The sequence below is a fragment of the Eptesicus fuscus genome, chromosome 10 (assembly GCF_027574615.1).
Source record: "Eptesicus fuscus isolate TK198812 chromosome 10, DD_ASM_mEF_20220401, whole genome shotgun sequence".
Lineage (NCBI taxonomy): Eukaryota > Metazoa > Chordata > Mammalia > Chiroptera > Vespertilionidae > Eptesicus > Eptesicus fuscus.
The window spans coordinates 24,244,510-24,259,733 of NC_072482.1; the positions used below are offsets into that span (position 1 = coordinate 24,244,510).

The 15,224-nt window shown below is 40.0% G+C and overlaps 1 protein-coding gene across 2 annotated transcripts in view; it reads right to left on the reverse strand.

Annotated features, from left to right (window-relative positions):
- Positions 1 to 15,224, reverse strand: part of DST (dystonin) — a 438,404-nt gene that overhangs the window by 15,245 nt on the left and 407,935 nt on the right. For both annotated transcript variants that reach the window (XM_008161813.3, XM_008161974.3), the window contains 9 exons: positions 14,937 to 15,106; positions 13,210 to 13,369; positions 10,320 to 10,514; positions 9,453 to 9,581; positions 6,091 to 6,234; positions 5,272 to 5,460; positions 3,422 to 3,551; positions 1,643 to 1,806; positions 621 to 783 (listed from right to left, as the gene is read on the reverse strand). In XM_008161813.3, coding sequence (XP_008160035.2) covers positions 621 to 783; positions 1,643 to 1,806; positions 3,422 to 3,551; positions 5,272 to 5,460; positions 6,091 to 6,234; positions 9,453 to 9,581; positions 10,320 to 10,514; positions 13,210 to 13,369; positions 14,937 to 15,106 — 1,444 coding nt within the window. The remainder of the gene's footprint in view (positions 1 to 620; positions 784 to 1,642; positions 1,807 to 3,421; positions 3,552 to 5,271; positions 5,461 to 6,090; positions 6,235 to 9,452; positions 9,582 to 10,319; positions 10,515 to 13,209; positions 13,370 to 14,936; positions 15,107 to 15,224) is intronic.

A 15,224-nucleotide genomic window follows, 5' to 3' on the forward strand; every position in this document is an offset into this window, starting at 1 on the left:
TGTACTTTCTGAAGTTTATATGAAAGCGTTCTAATTTCCTACTAGTGATAATGTTAGATCAGAATGTCAATCAGAAAGAAAAGGAAGAGAGACTGGCTTGCTGATTTCCATTATGCCGGGCAACACAAACAATCTAAGAATCAAATTTTATTAAAGCCCGTCGCACGAAGATTCGTGCAATAGACCTTCCTTCACCTGGCTGCCGACACCAGTTTTCCTCTGGCACCTGGGACCCAGGCCTTGGCTCTGGACACCCGCCAATCGGAGCGCCTCCCGCCGGCGCGATCGGCCACCCCGAGTCCTGCCCCCCGTGCCTCCCGCAGGCCCAATCGTGGATGTAGCGGAGTAATGGTTAATTTGCATATTACCCTTTTATTATGTAGGATTATACTAATGAGGACACAGCTTCAGTGGTGTGTGAGGAAACACAATTAGTTAAGGGTGTCTGACTCCAAAGACATAAATTTCACCAAAGACACTTTTTTTTGAGTGGTGACTTCATAGCCAAGTTTAAAGGCAAAGCTTTATCGGTAACACGAGTTTACTGGTCCCACAATTTTAAACTGTGCTTGTTTTCTTTAAAAATTACACCCATTTCAGTCACTTCTCTTGGGACTTACTTGAGGAAAGAATGCCATCAATAAATTCTTGTCGGGTTATTTTCCCATCCTGGTCTTTATCGATTCTCCTGAAGAAGTCCATCACCCGAGATTTCTTGTGGTTCATCCATCGCATGTATTTTTTGCGCCAGATATCAAAATCAAAGTTAGCAAATTCCCTCAGCTGAAAAGGGCAGAAGATATTTGGGGGGAGTTAATGCTGTGCTCAAGCTATTGCTTCTATGAAGAGAGTTATTTTTAATGAGCCTCTAGATATTATAGGTATCTTTCCCACTTCAAAGAAAGGTATAACCTTACAAAGGACACACAGAAAAACACTTTTCCTGTAGAGTTTACTTCATTACTGTCACTGTGGTCATTCTGGCTTTTCTTTACAAATACGGGGAAAAATAAAAACTCCTCAGAAAAGTCACACTGAAAATTCCTGACAGTGCCACAGCAGGCCCAGCTCAGCAGCACAGCTCACTCTCTGCAACTGGCACTCCCCTAGACTGCTAACAATGTCCCAGTTTCACAATCTGAAACTCTAACTCTCAGATCAATGAATGACTATAAGGAAAATACCTGAATTATAAATGGTTATATTTGCTAGTTAATACCACCAAGCAAACATATGTCAAGCTAGAGCTTGTGTGGGTTTTTTTTTTAAATCCTCACCATTGATGAGTTGCCTCCCGTAGCAATCGAACCTGCAACCTTTTGGCGCAGGGGGCGATGCTCCAACCAACGGAGCCACCCAGCCAGGGCGAGACCTTTCCTTGAGTCAGTTTCTGATTATGTTAAGACATATTAGTTTTTCACTTTATTGCTTCCCTAAGTCCCAGTTCCACCTATCACATTTGCTCCCACAACAAAAACGTACATACTTGTGGCATTAATTTTAGAAGTAAAACACACACTCAAATAGCAAGAGTTTGCTGAAGTATTATCAGGAAAGTTGAAAAAGCAAGACGTCGGCAATGTGTCCCCGTAAATAGAGGAAATGACAATATAGTGCGGAGTGTACGTGCGAGTGTTCTAACCTCCTCTAGTCTGTCCAAGGCGTCATTGAGCTTCCTCCTCCTTTCCAATGCGAGGAGCCAGACTTGCTGCCATTTGCTCACCAGTAAGTTGACCCTGGGATTCTTGGTTTCGATCTGTGTCTGTGACCCAGAGGGATATAAGCTGGAGGCTGGGAAGCGTTTTCCTGTTAAAATAAAACTGGAGTTAGGACGGCAGTTTCCAGCCTTCTGAAATATGATAAGGTTTGGCCTTTGTTTGTTCCTAGCTAAGGCCGAATCAACTTCATTATTGGGTAGCACAGCTAGAAATACCCTGTTTAGATGATGCCTAATATAAATGGCAGGTGCATTTAAGTACTGGAAAGCTCTCTCAATAAATGTATGCTTAAGACATTTTTGTGCTTCAAACTCATGCCATCTCAATGAGAATGAAGTACGTTGTGACCCTTCTCTTTGTTAAGGCATCTCTTTGTTAAGGCATGATAACAGAAATCTCCCAGGGTAGTGAGAGTAGTCAGAATCAGTTACATAAACCTAGTTGCCCTTCGCAGAGAATAAGGCTGAAAGCAGGACAGGGGAGGGCAAATGAGGGCAAGAGATACTGGGCATCCATTAGAGTCAGAATGAGATACTGGACAATTCCAGTCCAATGTGGAAGTAGGACACTAGCTTTCACCCAAGTCCGTTTCCCACTGACACTGTGTTTTCCCAGGCATAGTCTCACACACAACTTGCCGCCTCACTGTAGTTGTCTCCCTTTCTGGCTATTTTTCACAAATGTCTACAACTTCACAGAATAATTGTCTCAACACATTTTCCTCACTAACTAAATAGTTAAATGCAGCTTAGAAAAATTACTATGGCTTAAGGTCATATAGGAAGCTGCTGTCCATCTGGGATTTGCCCAGAATTCCTAACTCCTATAGGGCTTTACACATATCAGAATATCAATAGCTAATATTTATGGAGCATTTAACTATATGCCAGAAAGTATGCTAAGCACTTCAGAAAATCAGCTCATTTAATCCTCACCACAGTCCAATGAGGTTATAATTATCCCCTTTACAGATGAGAACACTGAGGCTAAGAGAGAGAGAATTCAGTAACTTGTCGAAGGTTACATTTCTCAGTTGGTGAGTGATGAGGACAGCTAAGGAGTCTGTCTCCAGAGTTCTTAACCACTTTGTTGCTTTGCTTCCTTGTGCAATACAGTAACTACAATAGATCTGAAACCATTTTTTTTTATCATAGCACCCTTCAGAAATATATACATAAATGATATAAATTGTGCTTCTTAAAAATCTTCTCCAAGTTATCTATTATTTTTTTAATGTCACTTCATTGGGTCAAGGTAGCCTACAATCATACGAACATGGGCAAAAATCTATCAGACTGCTGGTCACTACTAAACAGTTAGGTCAAGAACTTTATCCAAGTCACAGCCATTTCTGTTCCATTCAACTCTAAGGTTATTTCTATAACAGAAGCAAAACGAGAAGATTCAAAGGGGCTGATGATTTCAGTTCTTCTTGCAAATTTTTCAGTTTTCCTAGCTAATTGAAAAGATAGACTTCAAGCCAGTGAACTTGTATATTGTGACCTGGATGTGTCTTTTTCTTTATTTTTAAATAGGTGGCTATGAAATTTGAGCCCATGTATTCTTTCAAGAAAACCTTTTACAATAGAGAGCTCATGTAGAATCACCAATTGCTCCAAAACTTCAAACAATAAACCAAAATAAAAGAAAACCAACTTCCTTGCTTAACCATCTTCATTTTAAAGAACTTTGCCACAGCTTACTTCCTGCTCTTCCCTTATCCAAGACGGGAATGTGGGACTGCAACGAGGAAGGATCAGCTGCTCTCCTCTTGTAGGTCTTGGTAACTTTATCCACATCAGGCTGTTTTCTGGTCATTTCCTCCATGAAGGTCTGAAATGCAAGAATTTATATCAACTAAATACAGAGAAAGCCACCTTTAGAAATCAACTAAAAACAACAGGATAAAAGGACCACACTATTATTTCTGAAAAACAAATAGATCATCATGTTTTATCTTTTTGCGGGGGGAAGGGAACTAAACCATCATGACATAGCATTTACTCACTTCTAAAGACTATAAAATGTTATAGCTGCTCAGTAATTCCAGGATTACAAAAGCAGCTGGTTGTCATTTGAAAACCACACATGGAAGCGGCTGTGTGAATAACATAACCTGTGTGTGCACCAGCCAGAATCAAGTGTCCACGCTCTTCAAAGGGTCTTAAAGTGAGCATTTGTCTGCAAAGGAGCTAGTTCACTGGGGTGGCCCCTAAGATTTTTCCGTGGCACGCTTCACCTACATATTTAAGATGGCTGTGATATACAGCGACAAAAAGCATCCACACTCAATGGGGATATATTTAAATATTTCTGTCAATGAGCATGCTTTGCCAAGGAGGGTAAACATTATTCAGGTTAATATATTTAAAAGGTTTGACTACCTTGCCATTTCTTATCTTATCTCCTTAGGCTTATTATTATTGTCAATGTTATATATATAATTATTATTATATGCATTCCTCTATCTGGACTATGTAGCAAAGGCAGAGGCTGCAGTGAAAAACGATGGGGGAAGGAAGAGGCAGATGACAGTGAAAAGTGACACATTTCTGGAATATCTGTTACACTAGAGAACTCTGATCACTTTAATACCTTTGATCACAGAGCACATGGCCTGAGACAGTGCACGGCCATGACAGACACCGACACCTTATCTTTTTATTAAAATATAATGGCAATGTTCACTGCTTAACCACCTAAGCCGACACAACGTTTCTCTTTGTAAATGTAAATTAGACCAACAAGCAAACAGATCAAGGTTAGTGTTTTGCCCATGATTTCAGAGTTTAAAACAGGCAGGATATACAAGAGAAATGATTTTTTAAAATATATTTTTTTTATTGATTTCAGATAGGAAGGGAGAGAAATGTAACGATGATAGAGAATCATTGATTGGCTGCCTCCTGCACGCCCCCTACTGGGGATTGAGCCCGCAACCCAAGCATGTGCCCTTGACCAGACTCCAACCTGGGACCGTCAGTCCGCAGGCCAACACTCTATCCACTGAGTAAAACCAGCTAGGGCGAGAAATGATTTGTTTTTTTGAGTAAAACGATATAGCTGCATATTTGGAGTTCTGACGGTGGATATCTCGGGAGATGTTCAGCAGCAGACAGTAGAAAATGCAAACATGAAGCAATGAAACCAGCAAGTGAGCAAGTGAGCATTTGAGGGTGAGGTCAGAGAAAGAGGGGAGGGAGGGAGAAAGAGAGAGAGGGAGAGAGAGAAATGGAGTATAGAGCTACCACTTAGAATCGAGAGACAGGGGGGCAGGGGTGGAGCCAATCTGAGACAGTGCCCATGAGTGTAACTTCACAGAGGCCAAAAAGGAAAGAGTTTGGGGAAGATAACAGATAAAGAGGAGAGACCGTCAAAGTTCAGTATCTGTGAAAAGTTTTCAGGCAGTGGTAGAATTAGAAACCCAGTTGGAAAGAGTTGAAGAGTGTGTTTGAGGAATGGAAGTGAAGGTACAAAGCAATCTTTTGAGCACCACAGCCGTGAAAGAAAGAAAACACCTGAGAAGACGTGGGTAGGATGGCATTTACTTTACCTGATGTTCTGCAATGAGGGCCTTCACCTCTTCAATTTCCTGGGGGATGGCTTCTTTGTCCTTATCACTAAGCGTGGTTTCAGCCCACTGCAGCCAAGTCAGCAAAGCTTCCAGCAACTCCTGTTTGGCAATGAGCCCAGCCAGGGCACTTGCTAGTCTCTGCTGATGTTGCTTTGCCCAGGCCAGCACCTGGCGGAAAAATAGAAATTTCTCTGAATTTCTTCCATATTAGTGAATGATTTAATAATTTCAATGTGAACTAGGGTCATCCTGGGCTGGAAGTCTTTTTAGATCCCATCCGTGGTACCAAGACCCAGCTCAGCGATGTCTGTCACCTTCAGAAGTTTAGAGATGTATGTCAATCGCTCAGACTTCTAACTCACATTCAAATATGCATTCTCTGAAGGACCACGTATGCTTACTCCATGTAGAAATAAAAATAGCTAAGATCTTAGATATAGAATTAATGTGCTTTGTGTATGAAACTCATTCCATACGCATATACTGAAATACTATCCAACCCCTGGGTTATTCAACAGACACAATGTGGAAACGAGACAGGAACTAAGTTACACAGCGAAGCAAGTATTTGCCTTTTCGTGTTTTGGGGATATGGCTGCCAAATGCCTTTCACTGTCTAAAGAAAAGTGGATTGCAGGGACGGGTGATGCTCCAGGAAAGGTATGTTACAGACATTTCTCTCTGCAGAGGCCTCATGTTCCCATGGCCGTGAGTGCATCTTAAAAGCTGAAGTTTCCACACCTCCTGCCTGGCTGTCAGAGCTACCACTGCTCTGAAGATGGTTGGAGCCACACTGACCTCCTCAAACCTGGCCCGGATGATGGTTATCCAGTGCTTGATGGTGGTGATGGAGTCGGGGTGGCAGATGGCCAGGACGGCGTCCCCCATACTGGTCGCTTTATTGAGGGCAGCTCGTTTTTCCTCCAGTTTCTTCATGAATTCCTGCAGCAGAAGCAAAGGCTTCCATTAGCTGTTGGCATGGCTGAAAACAAAACTCCAGTGACAGTCATGTGACTGGCAGAGTTCAACAAATAAACAAGAACTTCAACTGGTGTCTTCACAGCTGAATATGATCCACTAATTGGGGCATTAAGGGAGAAGAAGGCACAAACATAGGGAACGAAGTACTTTCTACAACATATTTTAAAATACAGTTATAGGATAGGACCTCACACTTTACATTACACATTTTTAATACGTTACACAAGATATACTCTCTCCTGATTTGGGATATATTATAATTATAGTATTAATGGAGAGTAGGATTGGGAGAGACAGTAATACCAGAAATAGAAATAATACTGATTGGGGGAAAAAAACAACACATTTAACAAATAAGACAAGGAGGATAGTATTTAAAATGGCATTAACTACGTCAGGAAAGATAGGAATATGTACCCAAAAAGGAAGCGAGAAGGCAGGGCAAGGAGCTAGGAAAGTTGAGGGTGTGGGAGAGACGGCACAAACATCCAGCCAGGCAGGTGCGAGAGGGAGGCTGGAGTGAGGGGGCCAGACAGCGGGCCAGCAGTGTACAAGCTGACCCTCCCTTCCATGCCGGTAAGAACCACTCTCTGCCCCAGCAGCATAGATGAGCCGCCAAAGTCCAAGGAAAGGGTTTCCCATCAGCTATTTTACAAATGCCTCACCTACGTAACTACTTTCTGTCATCAGAACTCTGTCCATAGATACATGAATCAGAGAGCTCTGCAAGTGTGCTTAAAAAAATGAGGTCCTCTACCCTAAAACAGGTGACAAGCTTCCAAAACCACACACTGAATCTCAAGCATCCATAGATGCCCCAATCTATCTGGACCCCCATGCTAAAAATGATTCCTTGATCACATTGTCAAGAAGTGCCAGAGGCTGCAGATACAGCGGATACCCATGCCATGTGCTGGGGGTGGGGGGGTGGGGGGGTGGGGAGTGATCATCTGAAAACATAGGTGTTTACTACAAAGTCTGGTGACCTTTCGTTTTGAAACTCTGGGAAGCAGTTCTATCATATGCCTCCTACTTGAGCATTTTGCTGTGCTGACATAATTTGTTTCTATCCATATCTGCTAGATATTAAGGTCCACAAGATCAAAGATTCAATTTTGTGTTTCTGTGATTGAATAAGTGCTTTCCAACCTTTTATTTACACATTTTTTACTTCTGTGGATTCCAGGTTCAATTAACAATATACTCCAGTAACATGACCTACTTTTTTAAGTATCATGATCTACCTCTAAATATATTCTAATTTCCCCCAATATATATCCTCTTAAAAGAAAGGAAGAAAAACTTGACTAGGAAGAGAAATTCAGAGGTTAGCAACAGCTGTACTTTGCAGAGGACAGTTGACGTGATCATGTACTTTTAGTCCCTCCTACACCTACAAGAGCCTGGTCCTGCGCAAATGCTGGGCACTGGGCTGCCAACTCCCTGTTGTATTCTGTGCTCTTCCAATCTCGCCCAAGTGCCACTTGAGTAGTGTGTGCTCATGTGGGAATACTCGCCATTGTTAGGAGTTGATTTATACTAACATGTCTCTAGTGCTGGGGCTGAGAAATTAAATATTCTGTTTCTCTTTTATCAGTGAATGTGTGAAGGGAAGCAGAGGAAATGAAAAGGAATGAATAATGTCCCTGCAATTAGATAATGTTCATTACTAAGAGGCCCTTTATAAAACTGCATGTTATTTAAATAGTTTATGCTATTTAAAAATATTTAAAGATAATTACAGTAAGTTCTCACTTAACATGGTCACTAGGTTCTGGGACTTTAAGCAAAATGACACAACAAAACCAACTTTATCATAGGCGAATTGATATAAACAAGAGTTAAAGTCCTATCGCCTCTCTTCAATATTATAACGAAATGATGTTATGGGAGGACCTACAATTTTTGTAAAAAACCATGACTTCTGCTCTGGATACCTGCCTCCTGGTGTTCCTGGGGGTGCCCTGGTCCTGCTGGGAGGGTGGTGAGACCCTCCCCAGGCCTAAGTATGTTAGAGTAACTCAGTGCTGGCTGATGGTCAGCCTATGGAAACATAGACTACATTTTTAAAATACTGAACTGAATAAAGAAGTCACAGTAAATCTGATATACTTTTCCTACTCTTAGCTGATTTCTTACATTCTAGCTTCAACTTTAAATGGTGTGGGTAGCATTTCATTCCTCCAGATAATGTCATACAAACCCCCATCACTTTTATTAATGACAAGGCAGTATTTCATTACTACAGGTTACACCATGCATCATTGATAGAGCATAGTAATTAAAATAAGAAGTCTCCATAGATGATGTAACCCATGCTACACTGGAATTAATGATGTATTTCTAACTTGACCTTGAAAGACGAGGTTACCCAGTGGTTAAACAGATCCTTTAAAGATAACAGGAATCCTGACATCAATATAACATTGAGTGCTAGCATTACAAATTCCTGGTAGTTAGAATCAAAGGTTAAAAAAACCCAAACATCTGTTAAGAGCTATCTGAACCACTCTCTTAAGGGTTTTGCTAGTTCTATGTATTATCACAGGAAGATCTTGATCTGAACCTCAATGGCCAGATTTTTACTTAATTATTTAATAATATGTCTACTTATATAATTCCTTTATCAACTTATAATTTATCTTAGAGTTACTTCTAAAAAGAATTTAAGGTGGTCCTTGATTAAAAACAGAATTGGCAGAGGCTTGAAAATGAAATTTGAAGACCAATTATTAAATTACTTGCTTGTCTTGAAAGTCAAAATTATTAATGTACAATTCTAATGGTATACTTATGCCAAACTGCTCATTAAGGAAACTTCATCTTTGAAATGCACATAAAAATGCAACAAAATTGACCAGTTTTGGTCAGATGCCAAATAACCCCCTAGAAAAACCAATAAGCTTCCTAAAGATAAAAAAATCGAGTGACTAATTTTAGAATAACCACCTTCTTTATAAAGGAAACATAAAAGGATAGCTACACATTCCTGTGTATAGGTGCATAGGACACACCTGTGCAAGTATGGAGGACACAGGTGAATTCTCAAATGTGCTAGATCTTTAATTAGTTCTCGGGAGGGAAAATATTCATGGAATTGATATTTGCAACCACGAGTCCATTTTCTTTACTTTGTTTGATTTTCTCATTTAGTTTGACTTAGCATTTATGTAACTCACTTTGTGCTGATCAATGAGAGTCCGAAGAGCATCCTCGTCCTCCGGGAGAACGCCATGGAAACGAAGGGTTTGCTCCGCCTCGGCCAGCCACTCCAACAGGGCATGCACCACCGAGTGGAATTCCTCTGCCTACAGGTTCACACAGACACACGCACCCCAAACAAGAGTTCCAAATATGCTTAGTACAGTATATTCTTCCTCTCAATGAAAAAAAAGTTTTCTATTTAAATTGATTAATCATATGCACTATCCCCATTAAAAAGATAAAGCTAGATGGTGCTGCATTTTACAAATGTAAGGAAGCATCTAATATATAAAAAAGACCTATAGCCCTAGCTGGTTTGGCTCAGTGGATAGAGTGTCGGCCTGCAGACTGAAGAGTCCCGGGTTCGATTCCAGTCAAGGGTAAATGCCCAGGTTGCAGGCTTGATCCCCAAGTAGGGGATGTGCAGGAGGCAGCCAATCAATGATTCTCTCTCATTGTTGATGTTTCTCTCTCTCTCTCCCTTTCCCTTCTTCTCTGAAATCAATAAAAATATATTTTTAAAAAAATAAAAAAGGCCTATATATGAAGAATGATTCACTATTTTAACAATCTGGTTTTAGATGAATGGCAGCCCATTATACATTCAGGCTGAAAAATTACTCAAGCAGCACATTTAGGGGAAGATTAGAAAACCTCCCTTGGAAGTAATTTAAGTTCTTGGGAGAAGGATGGGGGAGAGGGGGGGAGGAGTGAGGGAAGGACCCAGGCACTGATGCTCTAAGAATATCCTTCTCCATGATCGTCTTGGTTAAGAAATGGGCAGCTCTCATGGAGGCCTCAATACCTTCTCACTACACCTGCTGTAAGTACATAATTTTTACCTGGCGCAGAGCTGCTTCTAACCGTGTTTGCTTTGACACAGAAAGTGCGCACACGGTCTCCCAGCGTGTGCTCAATTCCTGCATCTGGACCCGGACCCAGGAGGAGTCGTCCCGGCTGCCTTCTATGAGCTCCCGGGCCGAGCGCTTCAGGGCCTGCACGCTGCTGGTTCTCTTCCCCAGTTCCTTTTGGAAGGCCTAAAGAAAACCATATTCTTATAGAAGTTAATTTTTAATTACAAAACCAAAACAGTAAAACTCAAAAGTTTCAAATATATGTGTGCAAATGATAACATCATGGATAGATCTCTGAGACGTGGAGTGGAAGGACCCAGATTTTTCACACAATCTGTCAGAGCACCATTACGGCCAGTCTTGTATCTTAGACACAGACAGCGGACTGCTGGCTGCCAGCGGGGAGGCCAGCAGGGGAGCTGGTTGGAAAAGGTGAAGGCATTACAAAGTACAAATTGGCAGCTACAAAATAGTCATGGGGATGTAAAGTACAGCATAGGGACTATAGTCAGTAATATTGTAATAACTGTGTATGGACCAGGTGGATACTAGAAATATTGGGGGAACACTTTGTAAAGTATATGACTGTCTAGCCACCAAGCTGTATACCTCAAACTAATACAAAATAATATTGAATGAAAACTGTAATTGAAAAATAAAATGTCAAGTTCTTTTAAAAATAGCAGTCTTGTATAAATTGGTTCAATCTTGTAACATTCTTCTGAGTGAACAACCCTATTTTTTAGATGACGCATTGGATGTAAATAATGGTGACCACCCTTTATTTCAATTCCACAAAACACTGCATCAAGTTTCATCTTTTCTATGATTCCTTAAAATGGTGTCTCAATTCCTCTCAAATCATCACTGAGTGCCAAGTGTGTGTTGGCTACCACACTACTCTTACTTAGTGTAAACAAACGTAAGAGACTAACAAATAACGAAGGAATCCTGGGGTACATCATGGGATCCTTCATGACAATGGCAGGAAATCTCATGGAAAGTTGGCATGTAGTCCCTTTTCTCTGTAACATGCCTTCATCTTTTACAGCACCCTGAATACTACTAAGCCATAATGTCAAATTCTATTAGCTTAAATCCTTGTCACTTTGGAGTAAAAGCTTTTTGGTTTTTGCTTCCATCTAATTCAGATGAACTCGGACGTGCCAGGAGTTAAATTGGCTTCTTTTGGCCACAGTCTTAATCAAGAAATGAACCTGGGGTTCTTTACTTCTGATACAAGAGTCTGTATATGAGACTAGATCTTTCAAAGAGCCAACTTTATGTATAGAACAATATTATCTTATCTTTCTTTAAAAAAATGATCACAAATGAATATTACCAAGTACATTTTATCACTGTTGCTGTATCCATGGCTTTCTATTTTGGTACTCAGATCATTCATAAAAGAGAGCCCATCAAAAACAGTGATGAATTCTTTGCTGATTTCCTCCGAATAGTGTTAAACAAGATGTACCTGCATATAGACATGCACACACACACACACATGCATGCATAGATGGGACAGTGTCTAAAAATTCTTGTGATAGGACTAGTCCAATAGATCTGAGTAGACTTTCCAATGTACTCTGTATACTTAAATTTCTTGAGCCTTCCAATTGTATTACTAATGCTGAATGATTAATTCGTTCTTGATGACCTTTAATATATAAAAAACCTGGCAAGTGCCTAGGGGAGTAAATGTTTAGACAGTGAGCTTACAAAAATGGTATTTATGTAAAAAGTAACATTACACTATTCATTACTCATTGAATGGCTGCCAGGGAATGGAAAGGTTTATATTAATCATGCACAAAACGTTTGTTTTAATATAGGCAAAGCAACGTAATTCTTTAAATTTTTTATTTGTGTGGGCCTGATCAATGTTCTTCATTTATTCTTTTATTTTCTAATATTCAAAATAACAAACTCTCCTTTATTGATATAATGAGATAATAGAGCCAGAAAAGGGGAACTAAATATGCAAAAGGACCAACTGTTTAAAAAAAATAGGTAAGATCAAAATAGCATAACTAGGGAAGTATAAAGAGAGCATTTTTAAATGAAATAAATTTTCTGAACTCAAAAAGGGTGAGGGGAAATACAACATGAATTCAAACAGTGCTGTAAAATATCTTTATATAAAGTAAACTCTGACACAATCCTTCTACATTAGTATAGTACCTCATGTTGTTTTTAAGCTCTTTAAGTTGTAACAGCATTTGATCATAATTTAGAACCTTACACTCAATATCAGCTGGAGGTCTCAAATATGACCTTTGATTTACACAGTTTAACATACATATCAGAAGATTTCAAGGAAACCAATGTTCTTGAAATAATAATCAAATCTCTCAGCATATACGGTTGTCTCATAAGTTGCTGTAGTTCAAGAGGCAAGGTTAAAACGTTTTTTTAAAAAAGAAAAGCAGCTGACCATGACCCCCATAGATCATGTCACATTATCTATCCACTTATGCAATGATCAAGTTCCAGGTCACTCAATGAATGTTCTTAAATTACATTAATGTTCTTAAATGACATTACATAATTATTTAAATGAATAAAAAAAGATAGTAAAACATTCTTGAAACACGTATTAAAGCACCAGAGAATGAAATGAACTTTCTAAGTTCTAAAAGGTCTTGGATCTGGAAATTAAAAACAAAAGTATTTTGTTGACACTAAAATGATTTTCCTACACCATCTTTAAAGTTGGCTTCCTGATTCTGCTCAACTGCACATACACCTCAATATTAAAGACTGTTATGTAACATGATATATAGTATCTATGATTTTAAAAGGCTACGTGGTAACAGTTTCTTCTCTACCCAGCATAATCAAAATGAAATGAATAAAATGACCCAGATGACAATACCTTGTGATTATCGATCAGATTCATCACTAGATCAATGTCTCCATGGACAGGCTGGTCTTCCGCCAGCTGGGGCTCCACTCTATACAACCAATCAATGAGGGCCTGCAGGGCATCTGTGAATTGTCCGGAAAATAATAGCGCTTCCTCCAATTTGTTTTGTCTGGGGGGTGGGCAGAAGAAAAGTCAATCCAAGCAACAAAAAAGCCAGCCTGTACATCCTAACAGCTAAAATTTATTGATGAAGTTTGAGCCAAACTCAGAGGAAAAAACAATGCATTGGTATTCTCTGCTGTTTCTTTGCTTCCCTTAAAAAACAAAAACAAACACAAAAAACAACAACACTTTTCTCAATCCTTCTCGTTTATTCCTTAAATGCATCGCACTGTCCCAGGAAAATTCCTTCATCATCACCTCCGGAAGCCACAGATCCTTCCATGTCTTCATAAAAGTATGGCTTTTTAACAAAAAAAAATTTTTTTAAATTTATGCTCTAAATTACCATACAGTAAAATGGAGGGTTTTGGATATACGGTTCTGTGAATTTTAACACATGTATAGATAGATTTATGTAATTATCATCATAACCAAGATACAGAACACAGTTCTATCACCCCAAAAATCTCCCTGTGCTGCCTCTGTATAGTCTCAGCCTGCCCCCATCTCTAACCCCTGGCATTGACGGATCTGTCTGCCATCACTGATCTTTTGTATTCTCAAGAATGTCATATAAAAGAAATCATTTATCTGACTGTATGACATTGTCTAAAGCATGACCTTTTGAGATTGGAGAAGATTTTTAAATTTTCTAGAAAAACACAAAAGTATTACTGTGAAGTTCCATAGAGTGGAATAAAATACTCTATTTAATCTTGATAGTGACTAAAGCAATTTGACTAAGATCAATGAAAACTTTGAAAACATTTCTAATATAGTTAAGCTCTTTCAGTACTATTGTTCTTTCTTAAAAATTTTGGGCCTTTGCCCAGCTGGCGTGGCTCAGTGGTTGAACACCGTCGACTTATGGAGGTCACTGGAGGACACTGTCGACACAGGAGGTCACTGTTCAATTCCCAGTCAGGGTACATGCCTGGTACTTGCAGGCTCAACCCCCAGTAGGGGGCACGTGCAGGAGGCAGCCTGATCACTGATTCTCTCTCATCATTGATGTTACTATCTCCCCCCGCCCCCTCTGAAGTCAATGAAAATATATTTTTAAAAATTTGGGGTCTTTCAGAGTTGAAGTGTAATGAGAAAGGGGGAGATTAGAAAGGGGTGGATGGAAGTTGGAGGGGAACACAGGGGTCAGATCAGTAGACCTTGCACAGTAAGAGTCTATAGTTTAGTTCACACCAATATTAAGTCCCGTAAGGGCATGAAGCAGAGGATGACCGGCTTCCATTTACTTTTAAAAAGACTACCTAGTAGTTATGTAGAAATTGGACTAAGGAGGACAAGAGAAGACCTGGAAGATCAGTCAGGTGTGAGATGACAGAAGCTTGAGGAATGTTCTAACTTTTGAGTGAATTGAATAGTTAAAAACAATCGTGATGATTAGCAAAGCCTTCTCAGTGCAGGTACTGTGCAAGGGGGGACTAAGGACCCGAGAAGTTCCCCAGGCAAAGGACGTATTTCAGGTTCCTAAAATGTCCCTGCAAAGTACGGCTCTTGTGTATCTGAAAGAGGTCTACAAAGTAACCAAACATTTGGTTCATTAAAGAACATCTCACCTTTCCACAGACTTTCCACAGATAGTGTCCCACTTGTCTCGGAGCTCACTCAGCATGTCATCCAGTTTCAGGTTGTCATCAGCCAGGGAGGTTTTCTCCTTCAGAGAACGCCCAGTTCTGTTGGTGGTGTCGTACACAGAATGCTTGGCTCCAAGGGATTTCTGAAACTCCTAGATGTTAAACAAGGATACAATGTGCATTTATACTTGGGACTAATACACAAATGGGTAAGAGACATTAAAAGAGGCATCCTAGCCGAAACCGGTTTGGCTCAGTGGATAGAGCGTC